Below are 25,264 nucleotides of genomic sequence, written 5' to 3'. Positions count from 1 at the left end.
CTTTGCTCCAAGAGGGACTGAGGGACCCACCACCGAATTGCTACCAAAGACCCAGATGTGCCGCCCCTTCCCATTGGCCGCCCCAAGCACTTGCTTCATTCGCTGGTGCCTGGAGCTGGCCTTGCTTGGGAGGTTAATTAACTACTGTGACGGGAGACGCTTTCCCGTTGGTGTCATAGCATCTTCACTAAGGCACTACAGCAGCACAGCTGTACTGTCCTGTAGATGAGGACAGGCCTTTAGCCCCTGCATTTGCCCTCTTAATCTACCTGGGTTAGTTCAGGGCCAGCCATGCAGCCATTGCTTTGTTTCCTACACAAAGGAGTTTGATTGCTCCTTCTGTTGAGCATCTAAGGGCATGGCTAGACTTGCGAGTTAGAGTGCATTAAAGCAGCCCAGTGCACTCTAACTTATGACCCAGCCCACTGGCAAGGCACACAGAGCGCTCTGACTCCACGGCTAGAGTGCTCCTGGTACTCCACCTTGGCGAGTGGAATAACGTTTGATGTGCCCCCACTGGAGTGCTCCTGCGCCAGTGTGGACGACCTGGTCTGTTCATGCGCTCTGATTGGCCTCCAGAAGTGTCCCACAATGCCTGGTCTAGCCACTCTGGTCACCAGTTTGAACTCTACTGCCCAGACTTCAGGTGACCAACCGTCAGACTCGCCCTTTCAATTCTCTGGGAATTTTGAAAATCCCCTTCCTGTTTGCTCAGCCAGGCGTGGAGTGCTTTCAGCTAATCTTTCCAGGTGACCATGCCTCCACGTGCCAGGCGATCCCCAGTATGGAGCAAAGGCAAGGTGCTGGACCTCATCAGTGTTTGGGAGGAGGAAATGTCCAGTCCAAGCTGCACTCCAGCCATAGGAATTACGATACCTTCGGGCAGATATCAAGGGACATAATGGAAAGGGGCCATGACCGGGATGCACTGCAGTGCAGGGTTAAAGTGAAAGAGCTGCAGAATGCCTACTGCAAAGCCCGCGAGGCAAACCGCCGCTCCAGTGCTGCCCCTGCAACCTGCCATTTCTACAAAGAGCTGGACACGATACTTGGGGGTGACCCCACCTCCACTGTGAGTACTAACATGGACACTTCAGAGCCCAGTTCAACAAGATAGGAGGAGGAGAAGCAAAGCAGGAGTGAGGGTGCTGAGGCGGAGGAAGTCATCCCGGAATCCCTAAATGCATGCAGCCAGGAGCTATTCTCAAGACAAGAGGAAGGTAGTCAGTGGTGGCGGCCATTGCTTCAGGAAGGACAAACACCAGAGGAGGTTCCTGGTAAGCGGCTTTTATTTTGGGAAGGAAGTTATTCGGTAAGGGCTTTTGGGGCGAGAAGGGTTAGGGCTGCATGCATGCCTAGATGCAGAATATGGCGTGATGTGCTCTTTCACATTGTGATAATTGGCCTCAGTGATCTCTTCAAAGGTCTCAGCCAGAACTTGGGCAATGCGCTTGCGCAGGTTTCTTGGGAGAGCCATTGTGGTCCTTGTCCCAGTTAGGCTAACATGTCTGCACCACTGTGCCGTGAGGGGCAGGGGGACCACTGCTGCACACAGGCAAGCTGCATATGGACCAGGGCAGAAGCTGCATTGTAGTAAAAGAGCCTCCCTTGCTTCCAGGTCAATCCTCAGCAGTGAGATATCTTCAAGGACGAACTCCTGTGGAAAATGTGGGGGCAGTGTTCAGTATAGGGTCCCCCTGCAACTGTTGGCTCTCCCCAAAGCACAGAAACCCAGAGGACAGTACAGCCATGAAACAATCAGTCCCCCTTGAATCTGCGCTTACTCATCATTTTGGGGCTCCCATGGGTTATGTGCGCTCGCTTTGGGACGGGCAAATTATGCTATAGCGTAGACTATGCCTGCCCTCCTTAAGTCCAGGGGAATCATTGTTCTGTCTGGTGTGAACAATGCTACCTCTGTTAAGTGTTGCGTTTTGCCTTTACAGATGCACCTTGAGAACTCAGCTGTCTGTGTTATCACCGGCCGAGAGACTGCAAAGAATCAGGAAGAGGCCATGTAGAAGCAAAGAAGACATACTGCATCAAGTAATGCAGCAGTCACTTAATGAGAATCTAAAAGCGCAGGAGTAGAGGGAGAGCGAAAGGAGGATCCGCCAGCAGAATACAGATCGCTGGCACAAAAGTGCAGAGCTCCGGCAGCAAAGCATGGACTGGCTGATAAGCATCATGGAGCATCAAACAGACTCGATCCAGGTGCTCATACCCATGCAGGCAGAGCACTACCGCTCCCCCCCCCCCCGCAGCCCTTGTCCCAAAACTCTTTCCCATGTGCCCCCATGTCACCTCAAACCCACTTTCCCCAATATCCGGGTTCTTATCGCCACCAGCTGCCTCCAATACTTGTAGCTTAACTACCCAGCCCTGAAAACTACAACCCTTACCCACTGGACGCAACCCCCATTACCATGCAGTATAGCCATCCTAAAGTGCAGTACTCATTGCACAGCACTCCAGACAGGACATACGCAAATCTGTGATTGTACCATTCTCCACCCCACCCTTCTACGCTTTCTGCTTCCCAAGGAGTTGTTTTTCTTTTCAATAAATGAATTTTCTTTTCAATAAATGGATTTTTTGGCTTTGAAAACATTCTTTATTATTGCATAAAGTAAAAGATACCTTAGCCCAGGAAACCAACAAGCACTGCAAGTCAGCGTAGCAAACACAGATTCCTACTAACACTGGAACCACTGCACTTCACTCCCATTCAGGGCACCAGACATTACTGGTGGCTTTCAGCCTCAAATTGCTCCCTCAAGTCATCCCTAATCCTTGCAGCCCCACGCTGGGTCTCTCTAATAGCCCTGCTCTGGCTGTTCAAATTCAGCCTCCAGGTGTTGAACCTCCGAGGTCCATGCCCGAGTGAAGCTTTCACCCTTCCCTTCACAAATGTTATGGAGGGTACAGCACATGGATATAACCATGGGGATGCTGTCATAGGCCAGGCCCAGCTTCTCATACAGAGAGCGCCAGGGGCCCTTTAAATGGCCAAAAGCACACTCCACAGTCATTCTGCACTGGCTCAGCTTGTTGTTGAACCACTCCTTGCTGCTGTCAAGGCTCCCCGTGCAGGGTTTCATGAGCCATGGCATTAAAGGGTAAGTAGGATCTCCAAGAATCAGAATGGGCATTTCGACTTCACCTACGGTGATCTTCAGGTCTGGGAAAAAAGTCCCAGCTTGCAGCTTCCTGGACAGGCCAGTGTTCTGATAGATGCGTGCATTATGTACCTTTCCGGGCCAGCCTGCGTTAATGTCAATGAAATGCCCACGGTGATCCACAAGCGCCTGGAGAACCATAGAGAAATACCTCTTCTGATTAACGTACTCGGAAGCTAAGTGGGCTGGTGCCAGAATTCGAATATGCCCCTCCACAGTTAGGGAAAGCCATTTGTGCAAAGCCAGCCACAATGTCATGCACGTTACCCAGAGTCACGGTTCTTCTGAGCAGGATGTGATTAATGGCCCTGCAAACTTGCATCAACACAATTCCAACGGTAGATTTTACCACTCCAAACTGGTTAGCGACTGATCGGTAGCTGTCTGGAGTTGCCAGCTTCCAGACTGCAATAGCCAGCCCCTTCTCCACCGTCAAGACAGCTCTCAATCTCGTATCCTTGCGCCACAGGGTGGGGGAGAGCTCATCACACAGTCCCATGAAAGTGGCTTTTCTCATCTGAAAGTTCTGCAGCCACTACTCGTTATTCCAGACTTGCACGACGATGTGATCCCGCCACTCAGTGCCTGTTTCCCAAGCCCAAAAGTACCATTCCATGGTGGTGAGCATGTCCATGAATGCCACAAGCAATCTCATGTTGTATGCATTACTTGAATCGATATCATCGTTCGAGTCCTCACTGTCAGTTTGGATCTTAAGGAATAACTCGACTGCCAAACGTGACATGCTGGCGAGACTTGTCAGCATATTCCTCAGCAGTTCATGCTCCATTCCTGCAGACCAAAAGGGTACAGCATGCAGCACAAAAAACATTGAAAGATGGCACCAAATGTGGACGGAAGCAGAGGGATTGCTGGGATGCGAACCGATGCATTACAAAGTGTTGGGATAGGACCCAGAATGCCTCGCATCATCCACCCCCTTCCCTCACCCACAGCGCCAGAATGGGAAGAGGTGCTCTGTGGGACAGCTGCCCAAAATGCAATACTCTCAATGCCGCTGCAAATGCCGCAAATGTGGCCATGCCAGTGCACTTGCAGCTGTCAGCATCAACAGACTACAGTGCTTTCCCTACTGCACTCTCCGAAGGCTGGTGTAAGTCAAAGTGCTCTACATCTGCAAGAGTAGCCATGCCCTAACAGTGTTTAGTACACACATAGGTTTTAACAAGGTCTATGATTGTGTTTCAAATCTGATGGCAGCTATTAACACTGTTCAACATAACAATATTACTAGTTATATTGTAGCAGCAGTCAAAGGCTCCATGCAGAACAGAGCCCCATTTGTGTGCTAGGTGTTGTACACAACATTGGTAAAAACAGTCTGAAGGGTCATGTGCTCATCTTCTAAGGATGAAGGGACAGAGAGAATCCTTCCGACCAAAGGTATGTCTACACTTGCAGAGTTTTTGCACTGTAAGTTTTACGGGTGATAGGGAACCGGTGAAAGTGAAGTGCCGGTTTGTGTACTTACTTAATTCCTCAGGCATCGAAGAGTGTTTACATTAGCAGTACTTCCATCACGAATGAGAGCAGCGCTATAGGGCAGCTATCCCACAGTGCAGCTCTCGCCAGTTTGACAATGGGTCTTGTGGGATGGGAGTGCTGATTGCAGGTCATCCTGGGTCCCTACACATCCTCTTCTCCCCAAACACTGATCAGCTCCAGTAGCTCAGCATTGCTTCAAGCAGGGGATCATTTGCTCAGTGGAGCAGGCATTACCACCTGCCCAGATAAGTGAGCACTCACCAAGAAAACAGGAAGGGGAGTTTCAAAGTTCCTGGGGCTTTACAGGGGGAGGTGTGGATGTCTGTTTACTTGGCATCAGAGCAGCAGAGCTGCTGGCTAGACTGGTCACGTAGGCACTGTGGGATGTCCTCTGGAGGCTAAAATCTGTGCAAAAGCATCACTGGTAAGAGCTGTATGCCCCTCAAGGAGATGGTTTTCTTTTTGTGGTGAAACTTCTGAGCTTCACAAAAACTCATTGGCAAGTGTAGATGCCACCAATATACCTTTTATCCTCCTGAAAGATCACCATGAAAGGAGATACTGTGCAATCCTCTCCCAAAAGTTTCTAGGGATGGCTGACTTATTTCTTCCTCCCCGGTAAGACACTTTCCGACACCACTTCGCGATGAGTTAGGTTGGAGACATTGCAGTAAACAGGCTAGTGGTATATGAGCCCGTGCAGCTTCAGGATGCCAGCAGCTGTGTTCTCTGTACCTTTGTTATCCTTCGTAGCGAGATATCAGCTAAAATCACCACCTCCTGTTGAAACTAGTGCCAACAGTCAGTGCCATTTGTTTATGCTTAGACCCATGGAATAGGGATGAAAATGGAATAGAGATGAAAATGTTATAGCTTCGTGCAACAGAAAATCACTCATCATGGTTGGGGTCAACAGTGGTGCTGTGCTGAGGTGCTCCAAAGCTGGTGTCAATAAGCAAGTCGTATTAACATTGTTGATGGGAATAAGGAAACGGAGTTTTGAAACTTTTCTTTCCCTTTCTATTGTGACAGTAAATCACAGTATCTGTCTGTTTTTATCAGGAGCTTCTGGTGTGGTGACCTTCAGGGTGCCTCTTCCACACCCGCAGAAAGACTAACCTGATCAGGAGAAAGAAGAGGATGACTGAGGACATGTTCTGCAGAGTCCTACAAGCCAAGCATCAGACCATGACCAACGGATTTGGAGGACCCATATGACCAACAGCATGTAGAAAGACATAGAAGATAGGAAAAAAGCCTCGCCGTTCCATCAGGAAAAGGAGAGGGAAATGCACCAGGACATAATGGGTCTTCTTCAAGCAGCAAACCCAAATTCTTCAGATCCTGGTTGATTTACAGGTCCAAAAATCCAGGACTCTCCACTCTTTGCAGTTCCTGGAGAATGCCTAACCCTCTGAACTATGTGGCATAATGGGACACACCAGTACCCATACCACTCCACACTGAAAGACAGCAAGAAAAACCACAGCTTCATATAACACTGACCTGCGACAACCACAGTTGGTGTACGTACACCCACAATGGACTACATTTGTGCATTTAAATGGACATAATGTTTCCTTCCTTTCTAATTTTAAATTTGCACCTCACTAAGTTATGTTAAAGATTTCTATAACATTGCCTGTGGATTTTTTTGCACATTATTTTCTGCAGTATTTTTTCCTACCAATTTAAGTGCTATTCTGGAGAATCAAATTACCTTCATTAGTTCCAACAAATATCGCAGAACAGTGTTTAAAGGAAACAGTACTTGTAAACGTACACCAACCATCACAGAATTTATTGCTTTTGGAAAACACCCTGTCATATTTATAAACGTACAGCAAGCACTACCCAATTCTTAGCAGAAACCAAAACTCCAGCAGAAAACACTACTGAGGCTGACTGTTAAAGTGCTCTTTCAGAGTCTCCCTCAACCACATAGCTCCACGCTGGAGTCCTGTAATAGCCCTTGTGTCCACAACAGGCAGCTATAGCCATTGGGACATTTTTCTCACTGAGATCCAATGTAGTGAGTAAACAATGCCAGTGTCCCTTCAACCTACCAAAAGCACATTCAGCTGTCATTCTGCACCTGCTAAGATGGTAGCTGAATCTTTCCTTAGTGCTGTAGAGATGGCCAGTGTATGGAGCCAGGAGAGCAAGGGGTAGGCTGGGTCCTCCAGAATCACTTTTGGCAGCCTCATTTCAATATTACCAATGGGAACCCGCCAGTTGGGAAAGAAAGTCCCGGCTTGCAGCTTTCTGAACAGTCCTCTGTTCTTAAAGATGTGAGTATCATGCACCTTCTCTGACCAGCCTACACTGATATTGGTGAAGCATTACAGTGATCCACCAATGCTTGCATAACCATAAAAAAGTAACCTTATCTATTGAGTGCTCTGGGGCAAGGAGGGTTGATGCCAAAAAAAGGGATTCCCTCCCTCCCCTGCAGTCCGGGGAACCCTATTGCTGCAAACGCATTCACTATTTTTTTTGCATATTGCCAAGAGTCACAATCCTGTGTGGCAGAAGACAGCTAATGGCCCTACACACTTGCATGACAATGGCCCCCACTGTGGATTTTCCAATTCCAAAATGGTTTCCCACTGACCAGTAGCAATTCAACATTGTGAGCTTCCAAAGTGAAATTGCCACTCACTTCTTCACCGTCAATGCAGCTCTCATTCTTGTGTCCATGCGCTGCAGGAAGCTCGGCCCACAAATCCAGGCACCTAGCCTTTCGCACCCAAAAGTTTTGCAGCCACTGCTCATCATCCAAACCTGGATTATAATGTGATCCCACCAGTCAATGTTCATTGTGCAGGCCCAGAAGCAGTGCTTCACCATCTGCAGCTGCTCTGTGAACACCAGCACTAACCTTGAATTATTTTTTGCTATGTCCTTCAGCAAACCATCTTCAAAGAAATCATAATCTCTGTTGTTGTGGTACTTCCTGTGGGTCTGCCAATACAGGAGAATCACCTCTTACATTGGGTCATCTTTACACAATTCCATCACTATAAACTAGCTATCACTCTGTGATCTTCTCCGTACTGCCTTACTGTTTCTTTAAATAACTCTTCATCTTTGTCACAGCCACGGGCACCCCATTGCACCCGTTCTTGGTCAACTGTGGCAATGGAGGCATTCTTTCCTTCTGTACTCTCCTCTGGAGTGGGTCTCCTTGACTTTTCCCACATGGGTTGGTCACTCCCATTCCCTCTGGCCAAGTCACTAAACAAATTTAAACCCTTCCAGTGTATTTAAGTAACTGGTCAAACCCTAAGATGGCTTCTCTCAGCTGGCCTTTTCAAAGGCCCTCACTTTGGGTTCATCTGGGCTGGCAGAAAAGTTTTTAAAAATTAAGCAGAAACTCAATGGAGTCATAGTCTTCTTTTCAGGGTAGCAGACCTGAAGGTTTCTCTCATCCTGGGGGCCCCTCGGAAGAATTAAAACTACAGACAAAATCAAGTATCACTGAAACATCTTCTGCCCCTCTCTGGGCTTGAGCGTCTCGCCCTTCTCAGGCTCCTCTACAACTCTCAATCGCTCTTCAGCAACAGCAGTCCATAGGACTGCCTGCCTGGAGCCTCACCCTTGGTTCAGGGCCCACTAAATGAACTAGCTCCACTCCTGTAGTTCTCCTCAATTCAGCTTAACTGCTCTCATCTACAGCCAGCCTCCAACTGCCTGTCTTTCCTCCTTTTAAATCCAACGTGCAGTCCAGGTGTAGTGGGGGAGGGCTAGCTGAAAATGGCTGGCTGGCCCAAGGCCTCCTGGCCCTTACAGGGCAGACTCCCTTGTTACAATCCCCTTTATAAAATATTGTCTAAGATCTCAGTGCCAGCATTACCCCCCTTTAATTTCAATGATCCTATATCATTATAGGGCTATATTGAGACACTGTTCTTGAATCCTCTAGCTAAACCATTCTATAGGATGAGTGTTTTGTTTTTTGCCACTCTACCACAATGATGGGTCATTGTAAAATAAACAATGTCCGAGAAGAAGCAGTAAGCAAAAGGACTCTGTTACTTCCATGCGTGGCTGCATTGTAATATAACACTGTCCTTTGGGATGTTACATCTGGCCATAAGAGTTGGATGTTCTCATTTCTCAAAATTCAGTGCAGTACAATAATAAATAAAAGTACATTGCTGGTTAATTATATTCGGCTTTGCCTTTGTCAGATATGTTACAGCTAAAGACTATATGTCTATGGACAGGTGTTATTCTTAATAACCACCAAAAATCTATCACCATCAGTGCTTCTTCATAAAGTTGCAGCCCACTCAGAGCTGCAGGGGAAGCCTCTGCGCATCCCCTGTGATGTTGAGATCTCTCTGCTTCTTGCTGAGGTTCCTGCTGCTGAACTCTGCAAAATCTGCTCTCTTCAAAAAGAAAAGCACCTCACTTCCTGTTGCAAAGAGCTTTCGAAGATGTAAACCACACCACTCCCTGGCTTGCAGAAAGGCGTCTCCAGCCTAACAGCTGCAAAAGTGTGAATGCCACCACCCATCTCAAACAGGAGTCAACCCCGCAGCCCGTGCACACAAACATCTGGAATCAGGGCTCTTAAAAAAAGATATTTCACAATATTTACTATGGTGACAGGCACCCTATATATACCTATAAAAGACAGCAGAGGAAAAATATTTAGGATCATATTTGTACCTGGCAACTCTACCAGATACCACGATGATGGATGGGCAGGAAGATCAATCATTTATTTATATATATATACGATCTGCAAAGGACAAAGAATTGAGTTTGTGCTTTTTTTTTTTTTTAATTGTTCATGTTGTAATAAAAGAAAGTGTGAATATGGGAGATTTATTTTTGACTTGCTTGTTTTTTCACTTTAGTAATATCAGAAATATCACAATGCGTGTTCCCTGAGGTTTGCTGGAGTTGTCTTTGGAGGTTTTAGGCCTTGCTAGAGCAGGCTTTAGAAGGCATTTGCTAAAATGTGCTAACGGCCTCATGTAGACAAAGTACTGTGCCAGTGGGCTTGTTTTCACTGGAAAGTTACCTCAAGTTATAACTTCAGTGTTGTCCCTCGCTTGTGTCCAGTCCACACAGGAAAACCTTACATTCCCTCATGATGATGCTTTTATCTGGAGTGGGCTGACCTGAAGAAGGCTAGAGCCTGAGATGGCACAATTTGTAGGTGTGACAGGATCACAGAAACCCCCTGGGAACTGCCACCTGATGTGCCAAGACTACTTCTACCCCTGCTTTCTCTGACAGCTCAGGACTCAGCACCCTGTCCTGCTGAGCCAGACACTCCCATCTGCTTCAACAAAGACCTGGGGTCTGAATTACTTACCCCAAAGCTGCAGCTTTACCTGAAAGCAACTCACAGAAGTGTTCCTGTCTTTAACACTCAGATGACCAAATCCCAATAGGGTCTAAACCCAAATAAATCCGTTTTACTCTGTATAACGCTTATACAGGGTAAATTCATAAATTGTTTGCGCTCTGTAACTCTGATAGAGAGATATGCATGGCTGTTTGCTCCTCCCAGGTATTAATACATACTCTGAGTTAATTAAAGTGATTTTATTAAATACAGAAAGTAGGATTTAAGGGGTTCCAAATAGTAACAGACAGAACAAAGTAAGTCACCAAGCAAAATAAAATAAAATGCACAAATCTATGTCTAATCAAACTGAATACAGATAAGATCCTCACCAGTTCCAGAATGCTCCCTGTTACAGACTAATCTCCTTTTAGCCTGGGTCCAGCAATCACTCACACCACTTTGTTCCAGTTTCTTCCAAGAAGCCTGGGAGGAGGAGGAGTTTCCCTCTTTAGCCAGCTGAAGACAAAATGGCGGTGTCTCCCAGGGGTTTAAATAGACTTTTTCTTGTGGGTGAAGACGCCCTCCTCACTCCTACGCAAAGTCCAGCTCCAAGATGGAGTTCTGGAGTCACCTGGGCAAGTGACATGTCCATGCATGACTCTCAGTCTTTACAGGCAGAAGCCACTGTCCACGTGGTATCTTGTATGTCTCCAGAAAGACTTCTTATGTGGATTGGAGCATTCCAAGATGCATTGTTCCCCAAATGCTTCCTGATCAGGTACTTAACCTTGCAAATTCCTTCCTAAAGAAGCTGACCAAATGCCTCACAAAGCTTACTTAGAAATCAAGCAAGTATAAGCCAATATTCTTAACCTCAAGTACAAAGTGATATATGTGTACAAATAGGATGAATAGATATAGCAGACCATAACCTTTACAGAGATATGTTACATGGTACAGGCAGCACAAAACATATTCCAGTTATGTCATATTCCCATAAAGCATTATGGGGTACAGCGTCACAATAGGCTCCTAACATCACCACTTGGTAGTGTGGACACAAGCTATCTCCATTTGACTGCCTCCAAAACATTCCCACAATTTCTTCCATGTGCCCAGAAAGAACAGAAAAGTTCTCCCACAATGTACTAGGAAAAAACTTACAGAGCAGCAGTCACAGCTTAGAGCAGAACCATGAAATGTGCACCCAGAAATCTTAATACCCCATACAAGTGACTGTAGGCCCAGTGTGGATGCAGCAACTCAAGTGTTACTTCACTGTGTAATCAGGTCACTCTTAGGCCAGGTCAACTAAAAAGTGAGGTTGACCAAGCTACGTCACTCAGGGGTGTGAAAATTCCACATCCCTGAGCAACGTAGTTAAACTGACCTAAGTCCCTGTGTATACCTAGCTAGCTACCGTCTCTCAGGGGGGTGGACTACCTATGCCAACAGGAGAACCCATCCCGTCAGTGGAGTAGTGTCCATACTGAAACACTGCAGCTGTGGTGCTGTAGCATTTCAAGTGTAGACAAGCCCATAGCCTCACTCAAACTAGGCTAACTCTAGAGAAGTAACTTGAGTGTAGATAATTTGAGTTAACCCCGCAGTTAAGACACACCCTTTAACATGAACTAAACTGGATGAGTTTCTAGGCTTTAACTCAGCCAGTATAACTAACGCGTTAAAGGCACACTGCCTCGTTTGCACTAGTCTGCTCAGATATGTTAGCTAGCCTTCTAAATCCTACTCTAGATAAAGGCCCTAGATATGGATCCTGAGTTTTCTCAGCCCTTAAAAGCAAGGGATACGGGCACTGAGGCTTTAGCAAAAAGAGCTTTAGCTCTAATTACTTATTCACACATTTGAGTTAAACATGTGCTGCTCCCCCCTTGCCCCTCCCCCCAAACAAAGAATTCTAAACAAAATGTGAACAAACAATACTGTCAGTTAATTGGGTTCCACTTGCATGCTGTCTGTGATGTCACAATCACACTAAACCTCCAGTCATCCGTGGAGATTTTCAAGAAATATAGGGCAGATAAGGCCAGAATTTATAATGTCAAAAGAACAAAACAAACCCCTCCTCTCAAACATTTCAGATCCACTATACATCTGAAAGCAGCAAAAAAAGGGCAAAAGTCCAGTTTTCCTTCTTCTCTGTTTCAAAGATCACCTTTATGAGATATCCCTCATTTGATGCCTAATATACCATTACCCCTTTTACACTGAAGTGGTTAGCCAAAACTCAGGGTCCTGAGGGCTGTTTCAGTTAGTGGGGGAAAACTGATGATAGAGCAGGTGTCTTTGATGCAATTCTATTTACAAAGTACGTACGAAGTCCTGTTTGTTTGAGCACAGCAAGAATTAAACAGCAGGACACAGTTTCTCTGATCACAGCTTCAAGCCCCTTTCTAGCCAGAACTCAGCCCAAAAGCACTCTAAGGCCACGTCCACACTACAGAGTAAAATCAAAATTAATAAAATCGATTTTATAAAACAGATTTTATAAAATCGATTTTACACGTCCACACTAGGGCACATTACTTCGGTGGTGTGCGTCCATGGTCCCAGGCTACCATCGATTTCCGGAGCGGTGCACTCTGGGTAGCTCAGTAAAAGAATGGGACCAATAACTTCGATTTCTGTCCACACTAACCCTAAATCAATTTAGTAATATCGATTTTAGGGTTACTCCTTTCGTTTAGCTGGAGTACAGAAATCGATTTTAAGACCCCTTAAAATCGATTTTAAGTGCCTTGTAGTGTGGACGGGTACAGCGTTAAATCGATTTAACGCTGTTTAAATCGATTTAATGCTGTAGTGTGGACCTGGCCTAAGTTTTTTCCTCAGATCTACGCTTCCAATGCTTCTGTTGTTGTGTCTGATGCTTCCTTGTAGCCTTGTCAGCCTCTCTTCCACACACAAAAGTTCACAAAACAATACCCAGCAAAACCCCTCTGCCTCCATGTGCAGGGCAGTCACATGTTCCTGTGTTTTGGATGGAGGCTGCTATTGTTTCAGCTATATAGTTCCATAAAGGAGTTGAACTGTCTCTTACATTTCTCTCAAATGAAAAGTAGCTGTTACACTCAGTGGTTTCAACGAAGTTTAAACTAACCCATGCTGACACCATGACCCATATCCAATAAGAAGCTACTCTAAGAAGTGTCCACTCAGGTTTCCAAGCAGTGATCACGCAAAGGATCACATAATGGCACACTAATGTCTGATATTGTACCACAGGTAAAACAGAGCGGGGTCCTTTAAGAAAAAGCTCCATCCTTTATTTTTCAGGCAGTTCTCTTTTACTTCCTTAAGGGGTCATCTCACTGTCTGCTCATATTTCCTCATGCCATGGATCAAGTTCTACTCTAATATATATTTATACAACTTCATTGGCATAATCTCCACTGGACTCTCTCTTTTGGCTCTGAAATTGTAAAATTCCTTTTATTCAATGATCTGCAAGTGCTTTACAATTATATTAGCCTCACAAGATAGTTTTGTGTTATTTCCAGTTTAGCCTTTTTTTTTTTTTTTTTTTTTTACAGATGAGGAAACTGCAGCACATAGAGGGTAAGTGATTTTTCCAATCCCACAGAGCAAATCAGTTGCACAACCAGGAATAGAACCCAAGAGTCCCAATTCTCATTCCATTATAACCACCAGCAGAACACATTCTCTCTTCAAAGGTTCTGTAGTCACTCAGTGAGGGCCTTATCCAAAGTCCAGTAAAGCCAATGGAAGTCTTTTCTAGCGATGTCAATGGGCTTTGGATCAGGCCCTGTGTCAGCATCACAAAGCTATTCTAATAGACTAACAATAAAAGACTTTTCCCACAAACATGGGGAAACCCCACAAGTCAGTCACCCTCACAATGTGACACTGCTAGAGGCAGAAGCCATCAGGCCACCACTCTAAAACGAGGATTCTAACTGCTACTGTGGAACAGTATCACCCAGCCGAACATCCCTGCTACTCTTAAGGCTGTGACATTAGACTCTCATCTGTCTTTATCCTCAGCAAATCTGGGCCCCCATGGGGCCTGCTCTACATCAGTAAAGAAGCCAAAGTGGGAAAGTTCAGAAGCCTTTTTATTTGTGTAGCATCGATAAGGAAACTAAACACTCCATGATAACCTTTCATGCTAAGGAGCTCAAAGGTTGTCTAATATGTAGGTTCTGTACAGAAGGCCTTATATTTGATTGTGACTAGTTAAAAATAAACTCTAGTATCTGTAAACAAACCCCCGTGGTCTGCTGACTGCAGCACCCTCCCCAGTCCACTCCCATCCCCTTCAGGTGGAAGGATCGCATTTCAAAGGAGGAGGATGAACTGTGGGACCCTTGCAGGTCTAACGGCTGGTGTCCATGGTCAGGATTTCCCAACTTTCTCACATTATGCAGTTAATTTTCAATTTCAAAAGGAGCATTAAAGTCTCTTGGGAACAGCTGCCCCAGGCTTTCCAGAGTGGCCAAACGTGTTGATTCTAAGACCTGCAGCATACTGCCGGGCACAGCCAAAAGTTCTTTTTGGTTTATGTTTGACATCTGCATCTCCACACCTCAATGGATACAAAAGGGCAAAGGTCAATACATGGCATGTGCTCTCTTTCAATGTATTCTCTTCTCCTGTGATGTTAAAAAATAACATTCAAGTAATTTAGAAACTGCACATCAGCCACCAAAAACATGCAAAGACTGAGTCAAACCACCTTCAAATGTAGAATTGGAGCCTTTTCTCATTATAGTTTCTTGGGGAAATATCGATAATATAGGGTCTCCTGCTGAAAAGGTGAAGACTAGAGCAGCTTCTGTAGGAGCTTTCCAAAACCAGTGCTTTTACAACATTCATTACAGTGACTTTTAGTGGGAGAGGCTGGGAGCATTCCCATAACAAATGTTTTTACACCAGTGATAGGCAACCTGCGACCTGTCATGGTAATCCGCTGGTGGACCACGAGACAGTTTGTTTACATCGACCATCCACAGGCACGGCCGCCTGCAGCTCCCAGTGGCCGCAGTTCACCATTCACAGCCAGTGGAAACTGTGGGAAGCGGTGGCCAGCGCGGTTCGCCATTCCTGGCCAATGGGAGCTGCAAGAAACGGCAAGGGCTGGCCACTTCTTCCCACAGCTCCTATTGGCCAGGAACAGCAAACTGTGGCTACTGGGAGTTGTGGAGGGCCGTGCCTGCAGATAGTTGATGTAAACAAACCGTCTCACAGCCCGACAGCAGATTACCCTGACGGGCCGTGTGCCACAGGTTGCCCACCACTGTTTTACACCATTCTCTTCTCTGACTCCTCTTGGTGCTGGACCTTAGAAATTCTCTTTTCAATGTTTCAAAAACTATTCCATATAAAATACTCAGGATCAAGAGGCCTAGTATGATAAGTCCCTCTCTATAGAGATGTTTGTATGTGAACTGTGTTTAAGGTACGGCAGAGGGCCCCCAAATAATCATATACAGAAACTTGACTTCAGTTCTCAAAGCTCTCTAACGATGCAAGAGGTTTAATGTCAGAGCAGTTGATGGCACTGGAACCCAAACATCTTATTCTTTCAGCTTATGGCAGTGTTCTTGGAGGCACATGCCATCTCAGCTCCCATTGCTTTCATCCTTACACAGAAAAAAACTGTCAAGAAGGGGGGCAAATGTGATTTGCATCAAGGAATCAGCTCTGTGTCAGCAAGTCCCGCTCTGAAAGGATCGCCTTCACCTTCTCCACAATGGTCCATACTTCTGCCATGGCACCTCGACCTGGAGAGCAAGGTCACACACACAGTAAAACTCAGGTCCCAGGGAGCCTGCACAACTGCTAAGCATTGACATACCACAAGTCCTGCTGAAATTTGGCCTTGTTCCTTCCCATACACTCAGCAGTGCAATGTGCCCATGCATTTTCTAAGCACTGCATTGCAGCGAGTTACACCAGAAATGCTGGCAGGACAGAAGCAGCCTAGTGTGAAGATCAGCTCCGACTGCCAAAATCCAAGGGACCAGACACTGCCACAAACTATGGGTCCTCATGAGTAGGCCTTGTGATTCCCATAGTGGCCTGAATATCAGAAAGCAACTGTGTTCCATATGGGCAGGTGAAAAATACCCATGACTAGCCACAGAGCCTCATCGGTTCTCCAGGGTCTATGTGAATTATGCATCCTAGTTAAATGCCAATTGGTTGATTACAAAAATTGAGTGGAAATGACCAAAACAAATTAATGTGAGATAATTTTTTTCATTTCACTTCTCATTTTGAAACCCAGAAACTTTATTTGTGTGTGAAATTTATGCAAAATGGCCATTTTTTCTACATCAAAACCATGCACACTTTGTATTTTTGTACGCTTTCAATAGACAATGAAATTAAGATGATTTTCAAGTGAAAATTGCCCTGACTTTGCTTTGGCTTGCATCCTGAAATAATTCTTGGAAATGTAACAAGAACAAAATGTAAAAACTCTTCCTTTAGGATTGGTTACTTGCCAGATGGGCACTCAATCTTTCAGTGGAGATGTGGCTTTCACTCCTGCAGGCTTTTTTCATAGATTCATAAATTTCATAAGTTTTCAGGCCTGAAGGGATCATTAGATAATCTAGTCTGACCTCCTGTTAAACACGGGTCATAGAATTTCATCCAGCCACTCCTGAATTTAAAGCAATAACTTGTATTTGATGAAAGCATATCTTTCAGAAAGGCATTCAGTCTTCATGTGAAGACTTCAAAGGTGTAGAATCCATCTCTTTCCTTAGTAATTTGTTCCAAAGGTTAACCACTTTCACTGTTAAAAAGTGTGCCTTATTTCTAATTTAAAATTTAATTACCTAATTGCCAGTTAGTTACCTAGTTCATAATTAGAAATTAGTTACCTTAGACCTGTTTTAGGAAGACCCCATAATTGTCAGCAACTGTTGGTGAATGATGGTTTTGAAAGAATAAAGGAACTATTTTCCTAAAAAGCAGAAAGAACCTTCATTCTACACTAGAATATTTCAGACTCATAATTCCGAACAGGTGAACTCCAACTGGTGGATTGCATTGTAGATAAGGAATAGGTAGGCTTGTGTGTTAATCTCCATACTGTCTAACCCTGAACAGGTGGATCAGCACCCAACAGATATGGACAAGAGACATCCTCTTGGATTGCTTCCTTACCAGAGGCAACGTGCGGGAGGAGGGTATATGGGCTCACATGCCCTCCCAGATTTCTGACTTCCATTTCCAGCCAGGCATTGACTGGGGGCCTTGCAGGGAGGAGCCAACGCAGTTCAGAGGGCTCAGCAGGAGCATCTGAGTCCTGGGGCTCTCCATGGGGGGACCATCCAGCTGGGCAGCACACTGGGACTGGGCAAGGCCACTGGAGCAGGTGGTGGCAGCAGGCAGGGCAGGGCTGTTGCTGGTGCCTGGCAGCAGGAAGCTGGGCTACGGAGGAAACCAGCAAATCCCCACCTTCCCTGAACCAGCTGCAGGTGCCGGGTGCTGCAGGGGCTTCAGCAGCCGCGAAGCCCAGCCAGAGGTGGCTCAGCGAGGGAGGATGCCCCCTGCAGGAGGAGAAGCACCACATGTGGCTGCTGCTTTGGGCACAAAGCATATTGGACAGATCAGTCCCATGCTCTCTGAGGCTGGGGCCAGGGCCTGGGCCAAGCGGGATGATGGAGGGAAAAAAACGGCTCTAAGCCCCTGTCCATCGGACTGCTGGGGAGCCTGCAAGTCCAGGGTGGGAACAGGCTGAATATCACTCCCCAGCCCCTACTCCAGCGCTTATCTGAGGGGCAGAGAGCCTCCCCCATGCCAATGCTGCACAGGGTTCAGGACAGCTTTGGCACATGCAGGGCTCGTCTCCTCCTGGGCCATGTCCTGTGTGTGAGGATCTTGGGCTTTCCGGGGGTGCTGTCCTGGTCAGAGGCAGAGGGGAAGGAAGGAGTCCGCCAGGCAGGCTGCAGGTGTTTTTAGTGCTCCCGCTGGCTGTTTATGGAGGAGCAGTGGGGCTAGGGATGGGGATAGCAAGAGGGAGAGCTGCAGGAGGAGGCAGAAGGAGGAGAGCATGCAAAGGGCCGATAGGTGGGCAGCAGAGCCAACACATGGGGCAGTCAGGTCCCCCCCAAACTTTTAAATTGTGCCTTCCACTATCAACAGTTACGTGTCATCTCTGCTCCTTACAGTTCTGCATACAGAGCCATTCATCTTAATGATCCATAAATAACATTTCCAAGACCTGCCTGTGTTTTCCCAGCTACTTCCATTTCACCTTTGGCAAGTCACATCTGGACTTTTTAGCTGTGCAAAATCTTGGTAAGCAGTATGTCCTGAATCCATAAATTATTCATACAGGGTAAAATCCACCCAACACAAAACCTACGCACCTCTGAGAGATAATCACAAACAAAATAAGAAAACAAATAAAATAATCATGAAACAGAAGAGAAACACTCTTCAGTTTAACCACTATGAAAAGCTTAGCTAGGTAGGCTCTACTGTTAGCTCATGACACAGAATACTGGTTAAGCAGGATGAAAAGCGTAAGCATTAAGAAGTACTTTGCCTGAGCCAGCTGCTGCAGGCCAGTCTGTCTTACTGTCCCAGAAAGATTAAGCAATACAGTGATAAAAACACTTCAGCTCAGCTGAGTTTTGTTTATATTACAGCATTCATTGAAGGAGCAGAATCTGTTAGGAATTACAGATCCAAAAATTCAGGAGTAGACACGGTTAGAGACTTCTTGGGTCTACTAGGGAAGAGAAATTACAAGGGAAAGTAATTCAAGCAACGACTGTGTGCTGACGCCCTTGCTAATACTGAGGTTTTGCACCAATTCCAGCCATCAGTGGCCTGTCATCAGCGTAACTGCACGAACACAAACCTGTAGAATAGACAGGCAAAACACTGACTGGTGCAAATTGCAACTTTCTTTTGCTACTCTATGGGTTTGGACCTTGCTGGCATCAACTGGTGGGATCAGAGCAAACTTCAGTATGGACAAGACTTAAAAATCACAACTGTTTCTGGAGATGGAGGTGATTGACGGCTGTAAGATATCAATGGTGAGGGATATACAGGAAGGATGGTCCAATGGCTAGGGTGCTCACTTGGGTGACCTGGTTTCAAATCTCTGCTCTGCCACAGACTTCCTGTGTGACTTTGGGTAAGTCACGGATCCTCTCTGTGCCTCAGTTCCCACTGGTACGTTATGGATAAAAGCACTATCCTACCTCACAGGATGTGTGAGGATAAATACATAAAAGATTGCGAGGTGCTCAGATATCATGGTAATGGGGGATCTTCGGTAAATAGATAAAGGAAAAGACAAAAAAGGGAAAGCGTGTTGATCCAGATGGCTTTTTCCTTTTTGCCAAAGTCTATTGTGTGGTTTGATCTCATTTGGGTGTTTCCATTTATAGTAATCATAGACATGTGAGAAATTTGATGTGACGTGCTATAAGAACCCTGGCAGAACAGTTATGGCCCAGTGTGTTTTTACTGATTTAAATGTGTTTATCCAGCCATAAATGTATATTGGTATTCAGTTCCAAAAAGCCTCTCTTTCAGAGATGCACATTATTTACCTGAGAGATCAGGAGGTGTGAAAGCCAACCGCTACTCAGCAACCACAAAGACTATTTTTAAATGTGTCTTATTTTCCAGACAGATTCCTATGCACTGTGTCAATGCACACCATAGAGCTTGGTATCAAACTATACAGCAGAGTTATTAAAATATGAACATAAATGTGCTTGTTCAAACATGATTCTATACAGGTGCTACAGCTCTTCTGTTTTTATGAATAACTCGATTACACATTCATAAAACAGGCCAAAGAAACAATTGCCTTCTCTAGCCATATATGGTCCTCATTACTATATAGTATCTGAGTGCCTCCATTTTTTAATGTATCTATCCCTTCACAACTCCTCAGTGAGACAGGGGAAGTGCTATTCCCCTCTATTATCCCCACTGGGGCACAGAGAGACTAGACCAAGGTCAAACAGAAAATCTGTGGCAGAGCAGAGAATTGAATGTGTGTGTCACAAGTCCCAGAACAGCATGCTAATCACTGGCCCATGCTTCCTCTCTCTCATGCACTTATCATTGATTACTAGTTGGCAATATTTACTTTATAAATCTTAGGTTGATTTGAGTTATTGAAGCTAAGTTAAGCCCCTAACCCCAAATTTCAACTCCTGATTCTGCTTTGGATTCCTAGCATCTCACAGCGTCTGCATGGATTTTGAAAATTGGCAAGAAAAGAAATATTTTCTTCAAGGCTGGTCTGAGACCCAATTTCAACACATTTCTGTAAACTTTGGCAATGGACAGTTACAGCACAAACTGTACTTGTTCACCTCAGCCCAGCACACTGAAGTTCACAGGGTGAGAAGATTGTCTCACCATCAGTATAACATTTCCATGATCATCATGGGAAAAAGCACATCGGAAAGTAGCCAGAGGCCATGCTAAAGACTGACCTTCATCCCCACACACCAGCCTCTTCACCACACAAGGGATCTCTGTGTAGCCAAAGTCCTTTAGTTGCTCCACCTGCTGAGCTGTAATAGGATGCTCCCACATGGCTGTATTCATAGCAGGACAGAACAGCAGGGGTTTAGTCATATCCCACGCGCGGATGACACAGGTCTGTAAGAAAGACAACAAGAGACCCAACCCTAGCGTGTTTGCTGCCTTTCCTGTTTGCATCTCCTATCACACTGCTGCAGAAGACCTTTGCCAAGCCAAAGACCATTAGGGCTGGGGTACCCAAAATTTGCCCAGCCATGCTGGAAACTTGTCAGCAGCTTCCTGGTTGCAACGAATTAGCACTAAATGGCATAAGATTGCAGCAAGGAAAAGGAGGCAAGTCCCAGAACAACATGCTTCATCTTTTCTTGAGTCAAGTGAACAGCCCACTCAGATCCAGCCGACAATCTCCTTGGGCTGCACTTCCACAGTAAAGCTAAGGATGGCCACAAACCATACTGTAGAACTCTCTAGACCGTATTTGAGGGAAGCCAGGTGTACAGTCATTTTGCCTAAGTACCGTGTCGACTGGATATGTCACTTTTGCAATGAAAAGAAACATCCCATCTTCCATGGATGTAACTAGCATCAAGTAGAAGAAACATGTCTGGTCTATTTCAAAACATGCAAAACACCTCAGCTTCACAGCCATTAAACAACTCCTACATATTACATCAGAATCTACAGTGACAGAGTTTGCAGATCGTTAATAGAGAGCGCAGTCAGTTCTCTGTCTGGCTTCTTGAACCAGCAAGTTATTATCTTGTCAGATAGGGCACATAGGGTTTGCTACAGCATCCTAAAGACAAAGGGACAAGAGGAAGTTACTCACCTTGTGCAGAAACAATGGTTCTTCCAGATGTGTGTCCCAAGGTTGCTCCACTGTAGGTGTATCTGCGCCCCTGCTCCTCTAATCAGAGATTTTAGTTAGCAGCGTCCATTCAACCCATACATGCGTTCTCCCTCCCTTGTCGTCTGCCTAGAGGCTACCTAGTACTGTGCAGGCAAAACCCCTTATGGAGAACACTAGAGGGAAGGAAGGTGGGTTGTGGAGCACCAGTAGGGGAACACATCTCAAAGAACCATTGTTACCGCACAAAGTGAGTAACTACCTCTTCTTCTACAAGTAGTGCCTCTTGGGTGCTGCAGGTGACTTTACAGCAGTATCCCCCATGGAGGGCCAAGGCTTCGGAGTGGCATCTGTTACTACAGAGAGTACTGTGGAGTCGAAGATGGCATCAGAGGCCGAATCTCCAGTGATAGTATAATACTCTGCGAAAGTGTGGGTAGAGACCCAAGTCGCTGCTCTGCAGATCTCCAAGATAGGGACATCCTTAAGGAATACGACTAAGATAGAAATTGACCTCGCAGAATGCATATGGATTAAGGATGCAGGCAACAGGGTGCACCCTTGATAACAGTAATTAATGCAACTCTTGACCCATTTGGATAGTCTTTGAGTCAATACTAATAATGCAGATAAGGAAGGGACAACTGCTCGCTTCATTCAAGGCCAAAGACGGTTGAGAAGGAACTGAGGGGGGTTCGCCCGCGCAGTGTTAGACAGGCTTGAGGCAGACCATGAGGGAGGGAGAACACATGTATGGGCTGAATAGACACTGCTACCTAAAATCGCCGATTTGAGGCACAGGGGCGCAGATACACCTACAGTGGAGCACTCGTAGGAACACTACTCAAAGAACAACTTGCATTTGTCCTTGGAATAGTATCTCAGCTGTAGTCATCTTGTGTTCAGTAAACCTTTTACCTGTTGTTTTGTACTGTATAATGTGAACTTTCTCCAGTACAGGCAAAATTTAATTCTGTTAGGTCTAGGGTGACTAGATGAGAGGGAGAAAATATTGGGACACATGGGGGGTGGGAGGGGAGAGTTCACCGGCGGAGCAGCAAGAGAAAAGAAAAAAAGCCAAGTGCTGCCAGCGGAGCAGCAAGAAAAAAAAGGGGAGGGAGGGCGGCGAGTGCTGCTGGCGGAGTGAAATATCGGGACAAATTGCATCCCGACCAAATATTGGTTGGGACGCGGGACAAACACCTAAATATCAGGATGGTCCCAATTTTATCAGGACAGCTGGTCACCCTAGTTAGGTCTTATCCCCTCCAAGCTTCCAAATGAAACCCTAAATGGCCTGTTTCATACCTCTATGTTATTTTATTTCCCTCCCAAAACAGGCTAGCAGTCACATAGTTGTAATCTTGTGTGTCACTGACCGATGGGATCTGTCTCTTGGGCCGTATAATGCCCCTCCTGCTAAGCCAACACCTCCAGAGACATTCTAGACGCTCACGTAGGTGAAGCCTGTAAGTCCAGCTGTACTTTTCTCATTTATAGGCACTGTGGTTTTCCTTAGCACTGGGGTTCAGCCATTCAGAGTTTCTTGACCTGAATGGCACCTGTCCAGACAAATTTCCTTTTGAGATTGTGTGTGCCTACATCCCTAGCTCCACCCACCCTCCACTCATTTTTGAGAGCCACTGAACTGGTATACCAGTGCTGCATGTGCAGATTTGCATTCTCTTTGAAGATTCCTCAGGTGTCTTAAAATTCTATGACCTTCCCTATATAATGAGCATCTACCTCTGGTCCCAAAGTGCTTGGGTGTACAGGGGGCTCTTGGGTAGTCTGTCTTACCCAAATGCAGGAGCTGCCTCCCTTCTTCCATCCACCCCAAGCTACTTGGGGTACCAGAAAACAGCATTGCCCCAAAAGAGACCTGTGGCTGAAACTGGAAGATAAATGTGTGAGTGTGGGTGGGTGGATGTCCATGTTATGCTTTTAGATGAGGGAGTGAGGACTAGCAGGAAGAAAACAAACGTATCTGATCTCACAGGTGTCTTTCCAGACTACATCTAAAATACAGAAAGGAAAAGGAACTGAAGAGTGAGAAAGTGTGTCTGTGAGATAGAGAGAGACAGAGAGATGGAGAGGCTATAAGCTGCAGGAGAGGAAGAAGAATCATGCATCAGGAAAAGGAAGAGGAGGAAATATAGGGAAAGGGATGGCGAGTGAAGACCATGAGAGAAGAGCCAGGGAGATGAAGAAGGATGTGAAGAGGAAGAGAGAAAGAGGTATAAGGAGGGAGCCAGGGGAAAGAGTAGGCATTATTTATTAGTAGTAGTAGTAGAAGTAGTATTTTAATGCCTAGAAGCCCTATGTGACATTGTGCAGTCTATATGGTTTTACAAAAATTTAATAAGTGAATATAATATAACTGAGATATGCTTCATGCAAAAGGTCTTTTATAAGGTATCATTACAAAGCTTATAATCTACTGAGTGTGATCATCCTATCTGTATAAATGTACCACTCTTGTATCTGAAAATAGAAATATGAAACAGAACTCTGACAGCCTATTGTAATTATGTAAAGTGTGGGCCATTAATGGTGGTTTGGAATCTTGATGACTCCCATTAACTAGGACCATTGACTGCAGATGGTTGTGTTTTACCTGTAAGTCTTCCTGTACACGTGTGTGCTGGCAAGTGGGCAATGAAGTCTTGCAGTGACATAATCACGTCACCTAAACTGGAATCCATCTTTAACCTGGTGTCTTTCCATTGAGAAGGAGGGGTTAGGAACTCAGAGACGGACAAAAGGATTCCCACCTTATGCAAAAGGTATATAAAGGAGTGGAAGAGAACGAGAGAGAGAAGTCATCATAAAGAATCCTCTAGCTACCACCTGAGCTAGAACAAGAGCTGTAAGGGGAAAGAATTGTGCCCCGGCCTGGAAGGTGTCCAGTCTGAGGACAAAACTTACGGAGCATCTCTAAGGGTGAGATTATCTGTATTCAGTTTGATTAGACATAGATTTGCGCATTTTATTTTATTTTGCTTGGTGACTGACTTTGTTCTGTCTGTTACTACTTAGAACCACTTAAATCCTACTTTCTGTATTTAATAAAATCACTTTTTACTTATTAACTAACTCAGAGTATGTATTAATACATGGGGGAGCAAACAACCATGCATCTCTATCAGTGTTATAGATGGCGAACAATTTATGAGTTTACCCTGAATAAGCTTTATACAGGGTAAAACGGATTTATTTGGGTTTAGACCCCATTGGTAGTTGGGCATCTGAGTGCTAAAGACAAGCACACTTCTGTGAGTTGTTTTCAGGTAAACCTGTAGCTTTGGGGCAAGTAATTCAGACCCTGGGTCTTTGCTGGAGCAGACAGAAGCTTCTGGCTCAGCAAGACAGGGTGCTGACGGCCTGAGCTGGCAGGGAAAACAGGAGCAGAGGTAGTCTTAGCATATTGGGTGGCAGCTCCCAAGAGGGGTTCTGTAATCTAACCTGTCACACCCTAGTCATGGATCGAGGCTCCATTTCACTAGGCGCTATACAAACACAGAACAACATGGTCCCCACCCCAAAGAGCTTGCATGAAAAGGAAAACAGAATAGAGTTACAGTGAAAGCAATAGAGGGATAAGGACAAAGAGCATGAAAGAAGTCCTCAGCCAGTATTCAGGGCAACTAGTGGCCCAGATGCAGACAGTAACTCACCAGTAAGTTGTCACAGATGCCATTTGCTATTTTTGCCAGTGTATTCGCATCAAGAGGAGCCACTAGCATCAGGTCGGCCCAGCGCCTCAGGTCGATGTGGAGGACTGGGTCCGTACGCCCTTTCCACAGCTGCAGACAACAGAAGAGGCTGGATCACTGAACTCTCCTGAGACATTTACTCATTCACAGAGCGCTTGGCACTGTACTAACCCCAGATGCATAAATG

At 45.6% G+C, this 25,264-nt stretch overlaps 1 protein-coding gene across 15 annotated transcripts in view; it reads right to left on the bottom strand.

Moving 5' to 3' along the window:
• The window catches only part of PPCDC (phosphopantothenoylcysteine decarboxylase), a 96,267-nt gene that overhangs the window by 26,200 nt on the left and 44,803 nt on the right, over positions 1-25,264 (bottom strand). For 7 of the 15 annotated variants that reach the window (XM_050968799.1, XM_050968796.1, XM_050968805.1 and 4 more), the window contains 2 exons: positions 25,039-25,167; positions 20,463-20,631 (listed from right to left, as the gene is read on the bottom strand). In XM_050968799.1, the coding sequence (XP_050824756.1) occupies positions 20,463-20,631; positions 25,039-25,167 (298 nt within the window). Of the gene's footprint in view, positions 1-1,271; positions 1,658-13,497; positions 15,759-20,462; positions 20,632-23,036; positions 24,136-25,038; positions 25,168-25,264 lie in introns of those variants that run through there. The other 8 variants (XM_050968809.1, XM_050968803.1, XM_050968804.1 and 5 more) reach the window with 7 other exon arrangements.

Source organism: Gopherus flavomarginatus, chromosome 9 (assembly GCF_025201925.1).
Source record: "Gopherus flavomarginatus isolate rGopFla2 chromosome 9, rGopFla2.mat.asm, whole genome shotgun sequence".
Lineage (NCBI taxonomy): Eukaryota > Metazoa > Chordata > Testudines > Testudinidae > Gopherus > Gopherus flavomarginatus.
This window is presented reverse-complemented; position numbering and strand designations above follow the sequence as displayed.